The 20,226-nt window shown below is 43.2% G+C and overlaps 1 protein-coding gene across 42 annotated transcripts in view; it reads right to left on the bottom strand.

Moving 5' to 3' along the window:
* The window catches only part of LOC144129383 (protein lap4-like), a 166,815-nt gene that overhangs the window by 100,103 nt on the left and 46,486 nt on the right, over positions 1–20,226 (bottom strand). For 38 of the 42 annotated variants that reach the window (XM_077663466.1, XM_077663463.1, XM_077663479.1 and 35 more), the window contains 8 exons: positions 15,536–15,614; positions 15,363–15,452; positions 13,777–13,897; positions 12,875–12,949; positions 11,190–11,363; positions 5,900–6,189; positions 4,682–4,748; positions 1,306–1,411 (listed from right to left, as the gene is read on the bottom strand). In XM_077663466.1, the coding sequence (XP_077519592.1) occupies positions 1,306–1,411; positions 4,682–4,748; positions 5,900–6,189; positions 11,190–11,363; positions 12,875–12,949; positions 13,777–13,897; positions 15,363–15,452; positions 15,536–15,614 (1,002 nt within the window). Of the gene's footprint in view, positions 1–1,305; positions 1,412–4,681; positions 4,749–5,899; positions 6,190–11,189; positions 11,364–12,874; positions 12,950–13,776; positions 13,898–15,362; positions 15,453–15,535; positions 15,615–16,509; positions 16,668–20,226 lie in introns of those variants that run through there. The other 4 variants (XM_077663473.1, XM_077663476.1, XM_077663496.1 and 1 more) reach the window with 2 other exon arrangements.

The raw sequence follows: 20,226 nt of genomic DNA, 5'->3' as shown, positions 1-20,226 counted from the left end.
ACCAAAGCATGGCACCGTCAATAAAGGTGAGACATGAGATATCCGGGCAGCTATAGCATGGTTGCAATTTTATGTTTGCTCCACACAGTAGTATCTGGCTATTCTGCGCACTCCACGCTGAATAAAGAATTGAATTGAATTGAACTTGTTCAAAATAATTTTCATTTTTTTTAACCTTTAAGTGCTCATTCAGTGCTCATCGGTGTGTCGATAGTTGATGGAAGGGCCGCTGTTCGAATCGCAGCAGCACGGCCACTCAGAAAGGCAGCACTTCCGGGGAGTATCAGTAGCTGATGGAAGACCCGATGCCGCTCAAGCATAGTTTCTCTCAGGCTCTGCTTGACAGATCTGACTTCACTGCTGGCCATGTTTTACCAGTTTCTACTGTAGTGCTTAGTCAATCGTCATCAGTGCTTGCTCTGGGTCCAGCAAGGGTTCAGCGCTCGTTCATGGCTACGTTCATGATGACTGCCTTTCATTGAAGCTAAGAAATGAACTGCGCGCTGGGTCGCAAGTTCAAGATTTCGGGATGGGTGATGCAGGTGTGACGGCTGCAGAGAGGCAAAAATTTTTTTGCTGTTCCACGTGATTTCGTGGGACGGTTGTGTGCGAAGTGCGGGATTTCGCAGGACAACAACGTTAGGAAGGCATGCTGTGGGACCGCAACAGTGATGACGACGGCAGCACTAGTGAGGATGATGGCGCAAGTGCGGACGGCCAGTCCAGTGACAAATAAATTTTCGTTGTGGAATGCGCCCACGGGCACGCCCTTCTTTTTTGTAGCGAAAGCTACATTGGCCACGTACTCGCAGTTTCGCTGTGCTTGCATTGCCACCGTGCTCACATCGCACCACGTGACCCACCACATGACTGGTCACGTGACCAACTGCGTGATGAACCACGTGACAGCAACTAGCCAGACAACCAGACTAACCTGGACTTGCAATCAAGATTAACCAAGACTAACCAAGCTATGCCTTAGCTTTCGCAACCTATATCCTGGCATAGCAGAGCTAAGCCACTGCCAATTTTTTTCCTGATATGGGGAGGGGTCAATTTACATTGGAGTAGACTTACAATCATGTAAATACGGTGTGTCAGGTATATGCTACTGGGAAAAGTCCCAGCACACCAACACTAATGCAGGCAGGGTGTACGTACGCAGGTTGAGAGATAGGATGCACTTCAAAATTACAACTGTTACTTGAATTACTGGGGTTATGCCATCTCTGAGACAGGTATTACAACCAGTTTGTAATGGAAGGAGGACAAAGAGAAGAAAGCCCACAAGCATGCAATGCTCACCCATGCTCTCTGTGTGGTCATCCTGCTGTGGCAATAGGAAGCATGTGAGCACCTTGTCCCCAGTTGCTTCATCCAAGTCTGTCTGGAACTTGAGCATGGGTTGGGACTAGGGAAGAAAATAAATAGCAAATTTTAGGGCCTTTACAGAAAACAAAACATCCCCCATCACTGAACAAACAAGTCACAAGAGGACAAACATTCTAAAAGAGGCATGCTGGGTCTTCATGACTAGAAGCTAACTCAATCCTTTACAAGGTGCAACCTGTGCACTTCTCACATGCATACAAATACAGTAAATTCCCCAAAAATACACGCACATGCACTTTATTAGCGTCCTACCGACCAGAAGTCGAGGTCATTTTAAGTTGCCAGTAATAACAGTCTCTTAATCAGTGAGGCAGGGAGCAAGCTTTTCCATGAGGTCCATCTTTGTGCTTAGCACCATGGCATACAAGGCCGCAACACATCCACAACGTAACGCAACTGCATGCGCAGTGCGAGGTCATACGGGCTTGATGGGGTGACGGTGATGGTTGCTGTGATAGGGCTGGCAATAATATTACTAAACGGTGCATTCGCGCACAAACACAGAAGCGGGCAACGCTTCCTGGGCTCCCGTTTACATGGATGTCGCCGCACCAATTGGAACACGGCTGAAATGGCCGTAATGTTTTATCGCTGGCAGTCCACACATTGATAACGGTTTTTGGAAAGGTAGAAAATGTTTTAAGTCACAACACGGCATCAGCTGAACTATGACGGAAAGTATGTTTTAAACAGTACGCATTTCATGAGCCACTATGCCTTAGGCAGTCAGCCAATACATGGGTTTCAATGGTGGCTAAGCCGGGGAGTTCTCACAACTACGTTTTAACCTTAACTACTTGGTAAGCAGGTATGTACTAATGAGGTTTTACTGTACTAAATCTGCCTTCAGAATGACACCAGGAATTGAATGACATTACTTTCAAGCTGCTTCGACTATTGGTTTTGTAGAAAAAAGGGGTACACACGGTGTTACCAGTGGTTCGTAAGAAGAGCTCGAATGTGGTATGCATACTTACCTCAGTATTTTGGCCATCTTAGACAACTTGTATAAAAATTTAAAATTACTTCAAGTAGTATTATGAGGCAGCTGACAGATGGAAAAGGCTCAAACGCTCAACAATTTTCCAATTTTTTTTTTACCCACGAAGACTGATTTTGTCAAACTGTGCACCCATGCGTATAAAAATACGCAGAGCACCAAGGAGGCCAACCAGCAAAATATAAAAACACACTAAATGACTTGTTTGATAGTTTAGTAGTATTCCGCATGCAAAAATATGGTACGCAGCTACAAAGTTTTCTGTTTTCCGGTGCTTGAAGCATGTGGGGCACATGTCCCACTGCTGCACAAAGGGTTAAGTACATGTCCCACTGTTGCACAAAGGGTTAAGTGTAGGGGTGTATGAATATTCGAAATTTCGAATACGAATCGAATGTTTCATATTCGGTTCATATTCGTATTCGAGAAATGATATTCGGGAATTTTCGAATATTCGGAAATTCCCGAATACTCGGCAGCGATCGTATACCGTGCCGACTTTCGTAAATTTGATTGTGGCAAAAGCGCAATATCTGGGCAAATTATCTGAATATTGAGTTTAAAGTTCCAGGAAAACAATATAAAGGCCCTGTTCTCTTTCTTCTCCATCGTTTATCGCGTGGACCGATCGCATTCCGATGCCGCTAGGCTTGACCTTGTGCGCAATTTCGCAAGTGGGCTTTCCCACATACCACACGTGCTGCGAACAAAATGGGGGTGACCCGCTTCTAACAATTGCAACGCGAAAGCGCGTTTATTTTTTATCCTTCCGTAATATGCTATCTAATTAATGCCCACACCCATGGCATTCGTTCCGTCACCTTAACTCTCCGAGCGTGACGACCGCCATCCTGTTTTGGTCAACTACGCTATGCGGGAAAGCCTACTTGCGGAATTTCGCGTGAGGCTCCCGAAGGGCGAGTCGAGGTGTCACAACAGGGCAAGCGATCCTGTAAAAATCCCGCGTATTGCATGGTGCACTGTAACCCATGCACCTCTTAAGTGGGCCTAACGGCAGGCGTGACAATGTTCGGAGAGCCCCTGTCACTAGGTCAAAAAAATAACCTGGCCGCGTAGTTTTGGTTTCTGAGCTTGGCCACTCGCCCGTTGCAATGGCAACTGTTGGCCCGCGCATTCGCTAGTAGTCCAATCTCAGCACCATGCCACTTTCAGACGCTGACTGAAGCGTCGCTCTTCACTTTTTTTTTTCTTTTTTAGAAGCAGTCTCGCCATTCCAACGTCAATGCGCATTCCCATCTCGCCTACGTTCGCGATGTCTTCCAGCACGCCGAAACTCCGTGCTCGTCACGGGATTACAGGTGTTTGCACGATACAGCCGCCTCATAAGACTACCGCATTTGCGTTTTTTTTTTAGGCCGCGAGGCATTTTATAAGTTGACCTTCAAATAACCTGGGCATTTCTGTCGGTTCTTTCAACTCCGAATTAATGAGGTTTTTACTATAGCCATCATGTTATTTTTGTTTCCAGTCCTGTCATGTTATGGATTGCATTTTGCCTGACCACATTACAGGTTGGATACTGTTATGCAATTCAATTAAGTAGTATACATTTTTGCGCACATCGTGTTTTTTTTTTATACGGTGCTCAGGCAGTCTAGTTTTGTTTATTTTAGTTGCAAAGGCCAAAGACTATTTTTTTAAAAATATGAGCAACAATTTTTGCTTGTTTATCTTTTCTGAGTTTATTTTTTGTGCTGACCAGATATTCAATTCGATATTCGAAGCCATTTTTTCTTCATATTCGTATTCGATTCGTATTCGAAAATTTCGATATTCACACACCCCTAAGTGCGATGCCAACTTAAAACGAAGGCAAGTAGCCCTTTGCCTGCAGGTTCAGTTTGTCTCACAGTGTTAGACCAGTAGCTTACCATTTTTCAATCATCTGTCACGACACAACACTAGCAAACAGACCAATGACAGTGCCTGCCATCTTAAAAGACATACATCACAAGAAATATTTCACTCATGAGTAATACATTTATGCAAAAATTGGTTTATGGTTTATGGGGTTTAAATATCCCAAAGCAACTCATGCTATGAGGGACCCCGCAGTGGAGGCCTTCGGATAATTTCGACTACCTAAGGTCTTTAGTGTACACCGACATTGCAGAGTACACAGGCCTCTAGCAGTTTTCCTCCATCAAAATCCAACCGCCGAGGCCGGGATTGAATCCGCGTCTTTCGGGTCAACAGCCATGCACCATGACTACACTAAGCCATCGTGGTGGCTTTTTATTTATGCAAAAAAATTTTTGTCACTCCTACCTGGTTTTTGGCCAGCCATAATGCCTTCAGGTTCAAAGCAGTCACCGTCAAAGGCAGATTCTGAAGCCTATAACATAAAGAAAGAAAAGAAGGAGAGGATAATAAGTTTTGCACTTGAAAAAGTTACCTTACCACTACATTAAACACAAGAGAACAAAACCCAACATATAATTTTAGCTCACAATGGTCCATCACATGCAGTCGAATCTGAATATATCAAACTCGAAAAGGATCGCAAAAGAGTTCAATATATAAAAACTGGCTATGAATAAGCTTATCTGTAACCTAGAAGCGACAATACATTGCACCAAAGCTAGTCATGGGTTTCTTGCAGTGACATGCCACCCACCAGCAGGCTGGCAGCGCACTGCTCGCTACGCGTTGCGAGTTCTAATTTGCTTCGCATCGAAGCCACTGCAGACAGTGCTTTGGAACCAGCCACTGCCCATCATAAGATGTGTAATCGTGTTACCAGTACATCTAAAAATAATTGTAGCTCATTAAAATTAAGGTAGAACTGGTTTCTTCAACGCCTTTGGCAGCGATGCCCGTCACGTGAGGAAAGGGTCGCCGTGAGGCTTCAGTTAGGCTGGCTTCACTGCATGGCAGTGATGTGAGGTGAAAAGCGAGTACAAGAGACTGAAGGCCACAATCAAGCCAACCTTACATTTACCTCGTCATGCGGTTTCACAGCACTAGCGCTGCCAACAGGTGAGCACGTGCGCAGAAAGTGAGCGCTGCTAGCAGAAGCACCCCTTGCAGGGGCGCAGCATGCAGTTCAATGCATCAAACATTTGGCGAAATTGTAGTTCATTATAGAGCGCGACTTTCCTATACTTTTACATGGGATTTTAAACGGGATAATCTGTGCGTTCAATATAGCCAGTAAATTGAAATAGCCCGGTTCCATATACCTGAGCTTGACTGTACGGTCATTATTAGATATGGTCAAACCCAAAAATTTTTTTCTTTAAACAACCGATACCTTTACCTGCAGAAAGGCTGACTGTGCTTGCCCACTATGTTCTAGTTTTTTCTCTCGTACTGTAACAATGCCAACATTTCTTTTAATTAAAAAAGATGCACATCTTATATTTTTCATTACCATGCTTGAATATCAACCTTCATACAGACTGGTGTATCCACAGGAAAAAAAAAAGATACAGAAACCAAGGCAAGTCTAATCTCCACACTGTGTGCATACAGAGACTACCACACCTGTTCCCAGATACGTCCAACACATGCAGACGTCGCAGCGTGCCAGTCTCGGGGGGCAGCCGCTGAAGGCAGTTCTCACGCAGTGAGAGCACTCCCAGCCGCACCAGCTGACCTATCTCGGCTGGCAGCTCCGACAACTGGTTACAATCGGCATTCAAGTTGTTCAGGTTAACCAGGCGCCCTATCGATGTGGGCAGCTCCGTCAGCAGGTTGTCAGTCAGGATCAGCTCTTGCAGGCTCACACAATCCCCAATTGACTCTGGCAGACTTCCCAGCCTGTTCTGGTCAACCTGGCATAGCCAACCGGCAGAAAAGTGGCAGAATTACAGCATGTGATTGATGCACTGTTCATATATGCATTGCAATCAGGAAGACACCGAAGATGATAACTTCATGGCCTACCATGCAGAAATGTGTATTTTCTGCACCCTGACAAGTCGTAACGTCATACACTATTCTGATAAAAAACATTCATGGGTGGTATTCCTGGCATTCAGAATGGTAATCATGATAATAGTAGAGCCTACATGCTTAGGTCAGCCTGATCACAGGGGTTTAGCTGAAAGCGAATGCCACAGGATAAGCCAGTGCATTCAAACAAACATGCCTGAAAATGACATGAAAGGTATGTATTGATAGAGTAGTCAATTCATACACTACTGCAGCTGGAGGTTTTGATCTATCATGGAATTTCATGAAAGGAGTATAGACAACATATTTTTAACTTGCACGTTTTCTTCTTTCAAATGATGCAGTAGACGTTTGTATACATGGACCACCGCTTATATTCCCCTACGATCACTAAATAATTTATAACTGAATTTCTTCTTGATGCAGTTTCAGTTTTGGCAGAGTCCTTCAATGCTTTCCAGTCATGAAACTTCTCTAGTGCAATGGGGGTGCTTCATACGCCGTTCATGGCTGCCACGCTGCGGAGCCACCATCTGCAGAAGTGCACTGCCCAAGGAACTCAGCACTTTTTGCGACCGAGAAGGAATCTCCACCGCTGTTAATTTGAACGTGAAATTTGACGTTTACTATGTTTTTGTGCATTCAGGTAATTTAATGTGCATGAGTGGGACCATGCTGAGCGCTTGTCATACGTCGGAATGTTGTTGTAGAGGAGCGAATGGGAAAGTCTCGGTTCCCTGCCCCAGTGACACGGACCTGCCGAGGAAAACAAAGAAGGCAGTAGCACTCCAAGCAATAGGTGGCCTCATCTCCGCCTCGAAATATGTGCATGCTTGTGAATTATTTTCACATTTCAAAACAGTCGACACTGGCCCCCTTCTGCGACAAATAGGCCTAATAGTCTACACGATTCGAGAGTGCGATTTCGGCGATAGTGGAGAGAAAATTCATTAGTTTTAGCGCATGAAAATCACCATCCAGTGCCGTTCCGGCAACAGTGACCTGAAATTGAATTTGCTGACATCGCAGGATGCACATATAATTAGCAGGAAGCGCCCGTGTGATCCCGTGTGATCTTGTCTACTAAGCAATGCTCAACGGGGACGGCAGCTATCGTCAGTGTAGCTTGTTGACAACCATTTAGGTCGTTTTTAATAATGTAAATAGTCACCGAAATACTTCTGGATAAAACTATTTAAAATCAAATATGGTCACATAGGAGAGACTGGATGCAATTAGAGGAAAATTCCGGTTGAAGCAGCGAAATTCCATGCGCGACGCAAACTACTTCGGCGAAACCAAAAATTTCAAAGCAAGAATTCGGCAACATAAGAACAACGTCCAAATTCGCAAGAGAGCGCAATCCAGTAGCCGAACATTCCGAGGACTCCGACCATAGAATCAACTTTGAAGAAACCCGCATCCTCGGAACCGAAACAAATTACCACAAGAGGCTCCTTCTGGAATCCTGGCATATCCAAACCACCCCGAACAATATCAACTGCACAATAGGAAACCTGCCACCAGTATATGCCCAGGGACTTCGCTCTTGGACGCAACGAAAAAAAGTCGCCATTCAGCACCTCCCTGCAGTGCGCCAGCGTGAATAACAGCCTAAACCCGCCTCCCCCGCGTCTTTCGCGACACAGCTGTCGTTCTTTTTACCCCCACCCAGCCCCCCATTCCATACTTAAATACGCTAGCTACTGCCCTCAGTCACCCCTGATGAGTCGGCTTTGCAACGTTGGGTTAAAGTTAAAATTTTGGTTGGAGATGTGCAGTTTATTATAAGTCTTCAAACCCAACCAGACAGGCAAATCTGTCAAAATGTTTCGTTTTCAACAAGTTGCTGTGCACTTAAGCAATATGTTATGTAATTTTTTGCCGAGAGCTTTCAAGAAATTTTGCTGCAGGAAACTTGATAGAATGCATACCATTGCTTTCTCTTGACATTAAGCTACGCAATAAGGGTAAAAGTATTATCCTGCCTATCACATAAGTTGAGTTACAGGGTTTTGAAGCTGCCACTTCACAAAAGAAAAGACAAAACTTGTATTTCTGTTTCTGTAGTGACAACCTCAAAATCCTGTAACTCAACCACTGCCCTGCAATGGCAGGTGCTGCCACCATCAGGGCTTGTGCGACCCAGTTGCTCTTCCTGAGAAACCTCTCACGACCAATCATTAATTTAACTACCACCTGCCATGGTAGTCAGCTTGCTCACAATCCCGTGGGCAGGTTGTGATGACGCAACAAGGTCATGAGGCCTAGGTGGCCCACCTAGACTGCTTCTCTGGGAATTTTTCGTTCACAACACCACTGCCGAATTTTCTGCAGAATGGGACCTTTAATGCTAGCACGTTAATAGAATATTTAACATAAGAAGAGCACAGCTTGCATTTTATGCCATGTAAATGAGCAGTACTTGTTTGTACATAGCTATCATAAACAACAATAATGCTGGTGTGTAATCATCATCAACGGCAAAATTCCTGAGGGACATCACGCAGACTCGGTAAATTTTGAATGGCGTGCACTATTATTATGTAGCACTCATTTAGCATATACACAATATATACACTAAACAAGCAGGAGAAAAATGTGGCCAGCAGATACTGAAATCAAAGACATGAGAATGGGAGCAATAACACAGTGTGGATGTGGGCGGGGCAAGTGAAACCGGTTGCGGCAACTGGTTGGCGTAGACAGCGAGGCATCATGCTGGCAGACCAGACCAGCTGGCTGCCGCCTGACTGCTCCGATCTCTCCGAAACCCCGCCGATACCACCGTATGCCAAACCGGCGGCATAGTGTGACAATTAGGCAAAGAACGCATAAATGCATTTGCCAATGGTCTGCCGACCAAGATCGGCCTAGTGTGACTACACTTTAGCACCGCGATCATGCACCATTCGCTTTATAAAGCAAGCATTAAATAAAGACCACAGTAACGTTTTCGCTTACATGCTGGAAGTCTTGTGGTAAGATAGAACCAAGTGAAGGCACATGAGTGAAGACAAGCAAACAGCCTAGCGGCTCATCACGTGGGTGTTAAGTGTGTCTTGTCACATTAAAACATTTCATCCACGGCAATTTTGAGTTATTAAAATTTTGTGCAATTAGGTAGTTTTATGGCAAACATCGTCTTTCCCGCAATTGCCTAATGAAAGGTGCGAATTCTATTTGAAGACTAAACATTTGAGCCCATTGTAACATAAGCTAATAAGACAATCGTAGCTGACGAGTTCTGTGGCGGCTCAGTGTACTCCTATAAACAGGTGGTGCCTCTAGCGGCCAGCGCCTAAAGTCACTGGAACTCTGAAAGTACCGCAATCAGCGGGCGGCGCGCGGGCAACACTGGGCTGTTGGTGCTAGAAATGGTCCAGCGCGGCGAGTGCGTCGTCAGCTGGGTGAAGAAAGTCTCCCTTGCGGCCGCCTTGGTCATCGTTATTGCGCTAAAAATAACCAATGAAAGTATTCACGATTGAGAGCTTAGATGAAATGAAGGTTTAAGAAAGTCTTGAAAGTGCCGTACGAGAGCTGCACAGCCTCCTGTTTTCTTCAGTCCCCCCCGAGTGTGCGTTGTCCGCGCACACCGTAGGCTTGTGGTGGGAGGTCGTTGAACGACCCCAAGGTTGACACACGTGCACACATGCACGCACACAGATGCAATACTGAATGAGCTACTTCGTAAAACAAGCCAGCCAACCATTTAGGAATCACTGCGCCCCGTCGGCTCCTAGAGCGAGTGGACCATCCATGGCGGCGCCTAATCACGTGATCGCAACTGGCCAAAAAGCACCACGGTGGCAAAGAGAAAACAGCCTCTGTACTTTCAGAGTTTCAGTGCCATTACCGGCGCCAACACTACATGAAACTCATGGCCAGAAAATCATTGAATGGCTCTGGTTTCGTCAACAAAGCGGTAATTGTGATTTTTAGTGTTTAGGTCACGTGAGGCATGAAAAAAACCGGCAATATAACTGCTGATATCAGCGATTATATTAAAGCTTTTTTTTGTGCTTCGCATGACCTAAACATTAACTACACGTTAATGGCATCCATTTGGTTGATGAAACCGAAACTGAAACAGCAAAATAGAATAATTCCAATTATAAATTACTGAGCAGCCACAGACAAATACCACGCGGTGATCCATGCATTCTAATGTCCAACACATCATTAGAACGAAGAAAACACGCAACTAAAATTAGGTGTCTATAGTCCTGTAGCAAATGAAAGTTCTGGAGTACAGAAAAAAGTTGTCTTATAAATCACTGTCAGCAACACGCAATGAAGCGTAATATCAACGCACAAAGCAGCAGCATGAACCGCAGGAAATGGGAACTTAGCATAATATAACTAACATAAAATTACCATGCATTTCATAAATTCACTATTAAAAACATACTCATTACAGACGCTTCGTGGCCTTCCTTCGCACCTCCTTATTTTACTGATATCTAAAGGAGGATCAGCGAGAACTATGCTGACTATAGAATCAGCTTCCAAGACGCCATTAGCGAAAGTACAAGTCAATGAAACAAAACCAACACATTCCCCCACCACCAATGTCATGCTGCAGTGCATATAATGGATGACTAATGGATGGTAGCAACAGTAAATGTTCAGTTGGGCATGATTTAGTGTTGTGCAAAGTTAAATTAACAAGCAGTCAGGATATTACACTCAATACACATATGCTCAAAGCCTAATCTCAGAAAGAGAAATTCCATTTCAAAAGTAAGCTGGAAGCAAGAAGCACAATGCATAACAAGAAAGCGACAAGGGCAACATGGTGTCACATTCCACTTTTGCTGCACTACTCTAAAATGATGAATAGGTAAAACAAAAATGGTTCTCCCATCAAGCTGTGTACCTTAAAGATGGTGAGTTTCCTTAGGCGGCCAATGTCCTCAGGCAGAGCTTCCAGGTAGTTCTGGGAGAGATGCAGGTCTGTCAGGGACTCCAGCTCACACAGCTCATCTGGCAGGTGGCTCAACTTGTTCTCGGATACATCTAGACACATGAGCCGCCTAAGCTGCCCGATTTCCTGCAAGTGCCGAGGCTATAAGTTAGACAGTAGCCCTCAATTTTAACGAAGACTAACAATGTGACACTCTTGAAAATGTACACACGACAGGTTGCACACGTGCCTATGCGTCATGTGCGTATGTGGGGGGTGGGGGGGGGGTCATGTCACAAAGCTACATGACCTCAGTGGCAGGTGGATGATAAACAACAAAAAACAATGGCCACACAAAAGAAAACATTCGACAGAGGCCTCTCTGGTTGGGAAAAGGAATTTAAGTTAGAAAAGAATGCAAACCAAAGAAAAAAAATTCAAACATATTTCAGAACCTACTTGGTTCCTTCATCAGGTATGACTGCGGGCAAGTTAAGCTTGGCTTTTTAAGCCCTGACGGCTGACAAAACGAGGGCTTAAAAAGGCAAGCTGCAACTTGCCTGCAGTCACACATCTGAAATGTCGTTTTTTTAATTTTTTGGTTGCCATTCTTTTCTAACTTAAATACCCACATAGCACAAGTGTACCTAATTCTGATTTGCCTAACTATTCAAATCGACCGCCTTTTTTTTCTTTAAGCTTTACGACTTTTCTGCAATGTTTCCATCATTTTGTAGCTTTCCAACAAGGTTGTGTGATATTCCAATACTCCTTTCACATGCATCCTGTTTTCCTCAAGCACTGCACACTAATTGCTCAATGCCAAAGCATGCTGCTGCCGCACAAGCCCTGCACCAAAGGTGGTACAGTACCGATGTGCTTGAACACACTGCTTAGGGCAGATGCGTCAGCTAATGGGTAAATACTTATATACGCTCTTTCGGGATGACAACTGTTCCAGCCATAACTTATGACTGTAAGTGCGTTATATAACTAAACTAAAAAAAATAGAATCACAAGCTGAAACCAAAGCAAAATGGAAAAAAAGGAATTTTATTGCCAACAAAGCTCAGCCCGAATCCTCCTGTGCACTTTCCAGTGTCGTATTATGCACAACAGCACAGCAGAAGCTATTGTTAGGATAGCGTGGTGGCACAAGCATGTGCCATAGCCACACGCTACAATGGATTTAGTTCCAGGCAACAAAACACGGAGGGGGGGGGGCTAGTGGAGCACCAAGTGCGGGGTGTGGTGGGAAGAAGGCTTGAGTGCAATAACAGTTGTTGGCATTGGAGCCTGTGTGTTTGGAGGCGTGCGAGTATGTCACCGCTGAAGCGAGACACTATATTAGCCTACCAAGAATTTCTGTAATAGTTATCTGAATTGCACACAAGTAGGTGTAAATGGAATGCTGAAATCTGCCAATCAATCACTTTTTAGGCATGATATAATTAAACTATTTTCCACTGACAAACGCCACAAATTTAAACAGAAAAACATTCCCCTATGCATTCCTTGGTTTCGATGACTATTGGCTTCTTTTATATGCGTGTCATAACGAGCCCATCTCCCTACCCTTGTTTGCTCAATGGCCTTTTTTTGGAAATTTGGGCCCATGTTGCATTTTAAGCACAATCAACAAATCTAGTGGGACTCACCTTAGGCAGTGTAGAAAGCTCATTAGAGTCAAGCCACAACTCCTGGAGGCTGGATAGTTGTCCCACAACAACAGGCTGCAGGAAAACAGACACAAAGGGTTGCCTGAATGCTTTCTGCAAAACTCTTACACGCAGTTTTAGTCCACAACAGTTCACAACCACTAGTAAGTTCAAGTAATAGTAGCATTTCATTTTGGCAATATAAACAAGGCAGCAATTTAAGCAATCATCACATATAAATAAGCGAGTACCAAGATGAAACACTCATTAGGAGGTTGAGGCCTGTTGATATTACAGTTTACAAATGCCATGACTACTTCTGAAGAAAGCCATAAAGCTAACACCACCAGAAATTAGCTCCACAAATTCAGTTTACAGCACCAGAAAACCAACCCTTTTCCCGCTTTGAGTTGACAATCGATTCGGTCTCACTGTGCCATCACTCAGTAGTCCTGCTTAGCCTAATTGGTAGAGTGAGTGCCCTGGATAGGTTGTGGTCCTGGGTTCTATCCCCAGACCGGGACGAATCCTTCCTGAACTAAGAAGTTTCTGTAATGGTTATATAGCTTTCCTTTGAAGCCCTGTGGCTGTGCCTGGGTCGATGCTAATGAGCAATTACTCCCTTATTACAAATTTACTTCACCTTCGGGGATTCCCTTAAACACACTGGAAACATCACCACACCTACGGATTTCAAGAATGCTCTATTCATTATAAAAAAACTGCCCCCAACAAAAGTAGACACACATGGAGGCACAAAAGATGCTACACACAATACACAAGTGAGCCTTCTGTAACCCCTCCATGTAACGCAGTGTTCATTAAAGAGAAAAACATCCATGGCAGACAAGAGACAAAGAACTGACAGCATGTAAATATGGGATGCAGGAATGAGGCCTCACCAGCTCTTCAAAGTCATTGCTGCCGAGATCTAACCGCTCAAGTTTGACCAGGAATGCAAACGAGAGTGGCAACCCTTTCAAGTAGTTTTCTCGCAGTTCCAAAGACACAAGATTCGATAAACTGCAAAAAGCCAGTTGTAGGTTAGTCAGCAACAAAAACAGAATTGTAAAAACACAAAGCCAGTAACCCAAAGGTGTCAAAATTCTCAAGACTGAAAATAATGTTGCAGCCATCATTTTCCAATGACTACCTTAGTAGGCATTTTGCTAATACCTGCTAAGTATGTTTTAGAACTCAGAAGTACATGAACATGCTCTAAGTACCATATCTGAATATGTGACTCGTAAAAATCACATCACGTTACCCAAAAAATTTCGCATAGCTTGTAGTTCCAGCTCATTCAAAATTAATTATAATGTTTCTACTAGCCCACTATGCCCTAAACACATACTAAAAGACCTCAATGCCTATAGCACTTCCAACAAATTCAAACCTTTTGCATCTTAGTACACAGGAGTAGAAAAAAAATGGGCCTCCAGGGACAAGCTCAATTAAACAGAGCCACTCACTGAATGCAAATTAATCAGGATATGGGCACATATAATATTCATGAATGAAAAAAATTTCAATAATGTTGACAAAAAGCAACTCTAACAATATGCTGATGACAATCATATTCTACTTCTCATTTTGCAAAACTTTATAAATCGCAGCCAAATGTGTTACTTTTTACGACCTCCAACTATGCCTCCCAGGAAGGAAGAATATGCTCATAAAGCATAAATTGGTGGTCACACAAAAAGTCGAATTGCATGTTATGAGGGGAACAGCAATTATAAAATATTATTTGCCAAATTAATATTATCAACAGCTGTGAGAGCTTGAAAATAACCTTTTAAGGGCTCAGTATGTGCTCTGTGACCTTTTAAGTGATGGATCATAACGTTGTCCTGACCTGAAATACATTTATTTTTGGAGAATGGGTACCTTGGAAAATTGAAAAAAAAAAAAAAAATGAAAAGCTGCTAGGATTTTGAACTAATGCAGAACAACTGTACAAAAGACATAAAAGTTAACAAGGCATATGCTGTCTAACAGAAATGTGACAAAAACCATAGCATGGGGTTTTGAATGCATTTGTTGGAAGCTGCCGGGCAAGCAGCGAGAAAATATGGTCTCTAGACAATAAAATATGGAACCACTTTATTGTGAAAACAGATGCACAGCATTATTCAATCTTGTTGCCTTACTTTTGTGCTGTTACTTCCACACTGCAGGTTATCAATTAACTGAATCAACGCAGTCATTCTGCTAACATGTAGCTGAACACTTCAAAAAGCAGGTAAGACGAAATGGATACTATGCTTTGTGAGCACATAAGCACACTACATTTTTCAAGTTTTGCATAAAGGGCAATTTTTTACTGTAGTCCTTAATACAAAAAGCAACAATGCTAAAGGACACTCGGGCACTTCCAATTTTTCCTTCTCTTCAAGCAACCAGTCACATGTGGCAAAAATATGCACAGGTTCAATTTAAGTAAGGTATTTATAAATAAAATAGTGGGTTTAAACAGTTTGCTCACCTGCCAAAGTCATGGGGCAGCTGTGTTAATGAGACATCATTAAGGCCCAATACTGTTAAGCTTCGAAGCTGTACAAAACCAGCCGGGAGTCTAAGGAAGCAAAAAATCAAACATAAGTCAATTACTTAATTATTACATGCACACTTCCATGATATTATTTAAAAGTAACTTGCTTGGAGAGAGGATTACTGCTGAAATCTGCACTCTGGAGGGACTTGAGGTACTTTATATTCTCCGGTATTTCTTGAATATCTGTAATTAGGAAGAATGCTTGCAATCAACACTATGTAGCATATGACAAACTGTGGAAAAAGGCTGCAATTTCTCACTCAGCGTCAACTGCAACATGCTAAGAACTTCAAGAATACATTAAAGTTTCTCTAAACATAATTTCAAAGGCGTGATAAAGAAATAAGACAATACACCATCCATGAACATATTAGAAGCTTTACCAAAGCCAATATATGCATTAAGAATTTAGATGATCTTTACTGACTATACATCAAAGAATGTGCCCTTCTGAACGTACCAAGAAAGCAAATCAGTCCTATTCAAACAACAGTAAACACTATTCGGGCAATACAGAGGCATCAAGGCATCAACATGTCAATGTCTATTCACTATCGTTTTTCCTAAACCACAAACTGGAACCGAACTGTGGTCACCAAATGATATCAATACAGAAAAACCAGGCATGCATGGTAACAAACACATTACGTCACGGTGCCAGCATAATGATTACATACTTTGGCGGTGAAGTGCTTAGGAACACAAAATAAACAAACCCAAATAAATAAGCACACACACTGCTCATCAGACAGTTTAAGCATGGTGCTTATTGACATCAATTTTGGCACAAAGATGAAAGTCAGCAATCCCAAAACAATCAAGCTTGAATTACTGCAAATCAAAAGTACACAGAAAGGGATGCTAAATTAATTCTGAAGACTTTCTACCAGAAGATAGCCCGTTAATAAGGAAGCACCCCACAAGCCAACTATGTGGTCTACAAAAGCCCAAATAATGCAAAAAATCTCACAGCCTGGGGCTTTTGTGAATTCTGGCCTTTTGAAAGCACTTAAGGGCGTTGCCCACAAGCACAAGACCACACCCTAGCTACCCATGCAAAAGCAAGACATATACACACCCGGTTCAACAGATCGGCGAGCAGTGCGCACCTCACAAGTGCAGCGTCTGCGTCTACAATGCTCGCAACGCATTTCTGCGAGTGCTAAACAATCGCAATGCTGCCCAGCATCGAAACATGTGACCGTTTAGAGAGAGAGAGAGAGACAGCAGCAAGAGGATAGAGGGAATCATGGAGTGAAACTGCGCGACAATGCCATAAGCTAGACAGATGCCATAGGCAATACGAAAGAAAGAAAAGAGACAAGAGTAGAGAAGGAGAGAGGGAGAGACAGATCACACGCAAAGGTGGGCATGCATGCAGCTGCAGCTGCTGCTGCTGCCACAGCGTGCCCTTATAAGCCGCCATTCCTTTCTTTCTGCTGCTAGTGTGGTCTGATTTCAGCCTGCCCAGGCCTAGACTAGAGTGTGGGCTACAGGACCTTGTCCTATTAAAAAGGGTCTGCCAGAAGTGGCAGGTGTCACGCCGCTTTCATTGTGTACACTGCGCTGGATGGTTCAATAAGGAAAGTCAGCCATGCGTGCAGCATCAGTGCCTGACATGGTGCCACTAAAATGAGGATCAGCCTTCTGCCTTTTACTTTTGTGGTTGCAGCATAACTACAAACCACAGCAAAAAGAAAAGGGCAAGAAATATGTACCAGATGTATTGGTGGCCATAGTAGTGAGTAGCAAAAAAAAAATTCAAGCACGCCTGTCAAATGCCTGTAACTGTCCCTAGTTAGAGAGCTATGTGCAAATTACTCAAAAACAAGAAATGCAATCAAATCCACTTTTCAGCTCATAGATTGCACACTTCTATTTTCTATTACTGATTCTAAGCAAAATTGAAAAAGAACAATGTATCAATATGTACAAATGCATGCTTGTAAAATGCATGTATAAATTAAACACACTACAAAAGCAACGCTGACAGCTAAACTATTTACTCCGGATAGAAACCCTTACATAGGCTACTAATGTCACACAAATTATCAAGTGCCTGCAGAAAATTCCACATCGTCTGTACTGCCCTCGGAAAGAATGTGGGTTATAAGTACAGCCAATACAGCAAATCTGACTAGCAGAACGAATTGAAAGTGTTGGTTCTCATGTCCCCTTAGGGTGCAACATAACAGCCTATGATCAATGCACCAGGATGTCACCAGATTCAACTCGTTTTTGATGAGACAAACACCCAAGTTTACATTCTAAAACCAGTCCTGAAGCCCACCTCGATGATAAGCTTATTAGTTTATTTTTATCAAGCAAAGCACTCACATTTTAGCAAGTCATCATATAGTAGTCAGTGGCATCAAGGGCAGCAAAATAATTACATTGTCATTACATGGTGGTACGTATGGATCACACAGCTTCAAGAAGCCATTACCAGAATATGCAAGCCTTTACAATAAACCAGATCCTCCGGTATGCATTCTGTATGGTGCTGCACATCCTGTTCATGTTCCATACTGAGCTAGTCAAAGTCAATAACTAAAAAATTTGCATGCAAGGCTGATGCATTTTTGTTGACCTTCTTCCTTTCCAATTAACAGCCAACATGCACCCCTTTATATATGCACTGTACATCTGATTTAGCTCATAATGAACCAGACTGAGTACTAATAATTAAAATTATTAAAAACCAATAAACCTTCTCGGCCCCTTCGGCACACGAGTGTCTGGCCTACAGGGTTCACCGTCGAGCCGTGCAGCCAGACACCTACAGCAACCCCGAAGTTTCAAAGCTCTGCACGTTGAGAATGAGGGGCCTGCTCCGTAACAGGGATTTTACACTGCAGGCAGGGTGCCATGAGTATCCTGCTACAAGGCTCAACAGCAGACCCCTTGCATTAGTGCATAAGAGGAGGCACAGAACAAGCCCCAAGTTCAGGAGTCTGCCACTGAGACAAATGCATTTGTTCCTTCTCTTCTGCGATAACCCCACAAACGGTGCTCATGAACGTGCCACACACAAGTGCTAAATGTGACTCATCAGCAGGAAATGTAATGAGCTTTTGAGGTCCTCATTCTGCTCCAATTCACAAGCCCCGGTCTTGTGTGACAATTGTTATGTGCGAAAAGGTGCTTTCTTTTTGACAATGCTGACTGACCCAGTTGCCATAGTAAGGCATACACTCAGAAGCAGCTGCTAGAGTTAACACAGGAGCAAATCTAAATGGTAAATTACTGGCCAGCATCAAATGGTGAATCATGCCCCCATCTGCAACCTGTTTGCGCTGGACTCCTCACTACAGCACCAACATCACCAATCATTCTAGGGTTTCCATGTGTTTCAAGTGAACCCAACTGAGACTCTTCCAAATTGAGAGAAAATAATAAATGCAATGCATTAATGCCCGCACTACTAATTAATAGAAGCCAGGTGTGCATGTGGATCCATTGCAACTATTTTTAAAGACATGCTTCCAAAAGATGCCTACAATAAAACATCCCCACTATGCTCCTTGGTTTCTGCAGTCATCTACAATAAGCATGTTAAGAGTTCCAAATAAATCTTACCTTAGCATTAAGTCATTTGTGTTTGCTAGAATTTTTTTGCATACAACTGAGCACCTAGAAGTGCTAGTCTTTCCATTAAAACAATATGCTTCTCCAGGGTGAAAGGCTAGAAAATTTTTGGCCTTTTAGCGATTCCCTGATCACACAGCTCAGCTCAAGCAAGCAATGGCAGTACACATCTGCTCTCACAAGCTTGCTTCTTGCACATGCACGCTCGTTTACCTGGATAAATGACTAACTAAACATTGCACAGGCTTCGGCTCCCTTTCTTGTCACTGTACAACCTAGGAAGCAGCGACCTGTTTTTTTTTTCTGATTTTCACCAAAGAATCAGGCCTTTTGAGCCGCCTGTAACTCACTACCCTACTCCTACCTTTAGGCCTAAGAGCCACCCCCTCTAAATAAACACACCTTCACTTGGTGGTAATCATTCCCTTCAAACAATTTTCTGATGGGTTTTGTGCCTATCTCATCATGTGCTCTGGCAATCCGTCAAGCAGGTGGGGGTCCCCCCGTGCTGGCCACCAGTGTTGTATGTGTTACCGAAAAAAAGTAACTAAATATGTTACTCTTTACGCTAAAAAAAATAGGAACGCGTTACCACCCTACATTAGCTACCAAAACAGGTAACGCATTACCATTATCGTTACCGAAAAAAGTATCGTACTTTACTTTGCAGTTACTCCATGGCCATATATTTTAATCAGTGCGTCTTTGCTGCAAGAACACACGATAACAATTTTATAAAGCTCATATTTCACATAAAACTTCTAGCACAAACGATTTTATGTGAAATGCTGATTTAACAAGAATACTTTGCACAAATGTGTAGGAGCTTAGCAATGTTACAGTGACCTAAAGTTGCCTGTAGAGTTACATGTGATGGCTTCTAACACTGGCACATCGTGAAGCAATTTATGAATGTGACATTAAACACTAAATAACGCTTCATCACCTATTCTAACTTCATAAAGAAAGCATCCCTGAACTCTCAACAAATTTACAGTAATTCTGAAAAAATGTGATGTTCCAAAATGCTCAGCATGCTTCCACTCTTTAGAGAGCTGTGTGTGTGAGTGGTTTGGGAAGGGGAGGTAGGTGAAGGCAAGTGTTCACACCTCTTTCCTACTTTTTGGGTATTCTGTCTTTTTTCTTTTAGTTGGGTGCTGCCAACTGGCCCAGAAAAATGCCATTTTGCAGTATCTTCCTGAAGGAC

The sequence above is a fragment of the Amblyomma americanum genome, chromosome 4 (genome assembly GCF_052857255.1).
Source record: "Amblyomma americanum isolate KBUSLIRL-KWMA chromosome 4, ASM5285725v1, whole genome shotgun sequence".
NCBI classification, from domain to species: Eukaryota; Metazoa; Arthropoda; class Arachnida; order Ixodida; family Ixodidae; genus Amblyomma; species Amblyomma americanum.
Note: the sequence above shows the minus strand (reverse complement) of the source record. Positions and strands in the feature narration are given on the sequence as shown.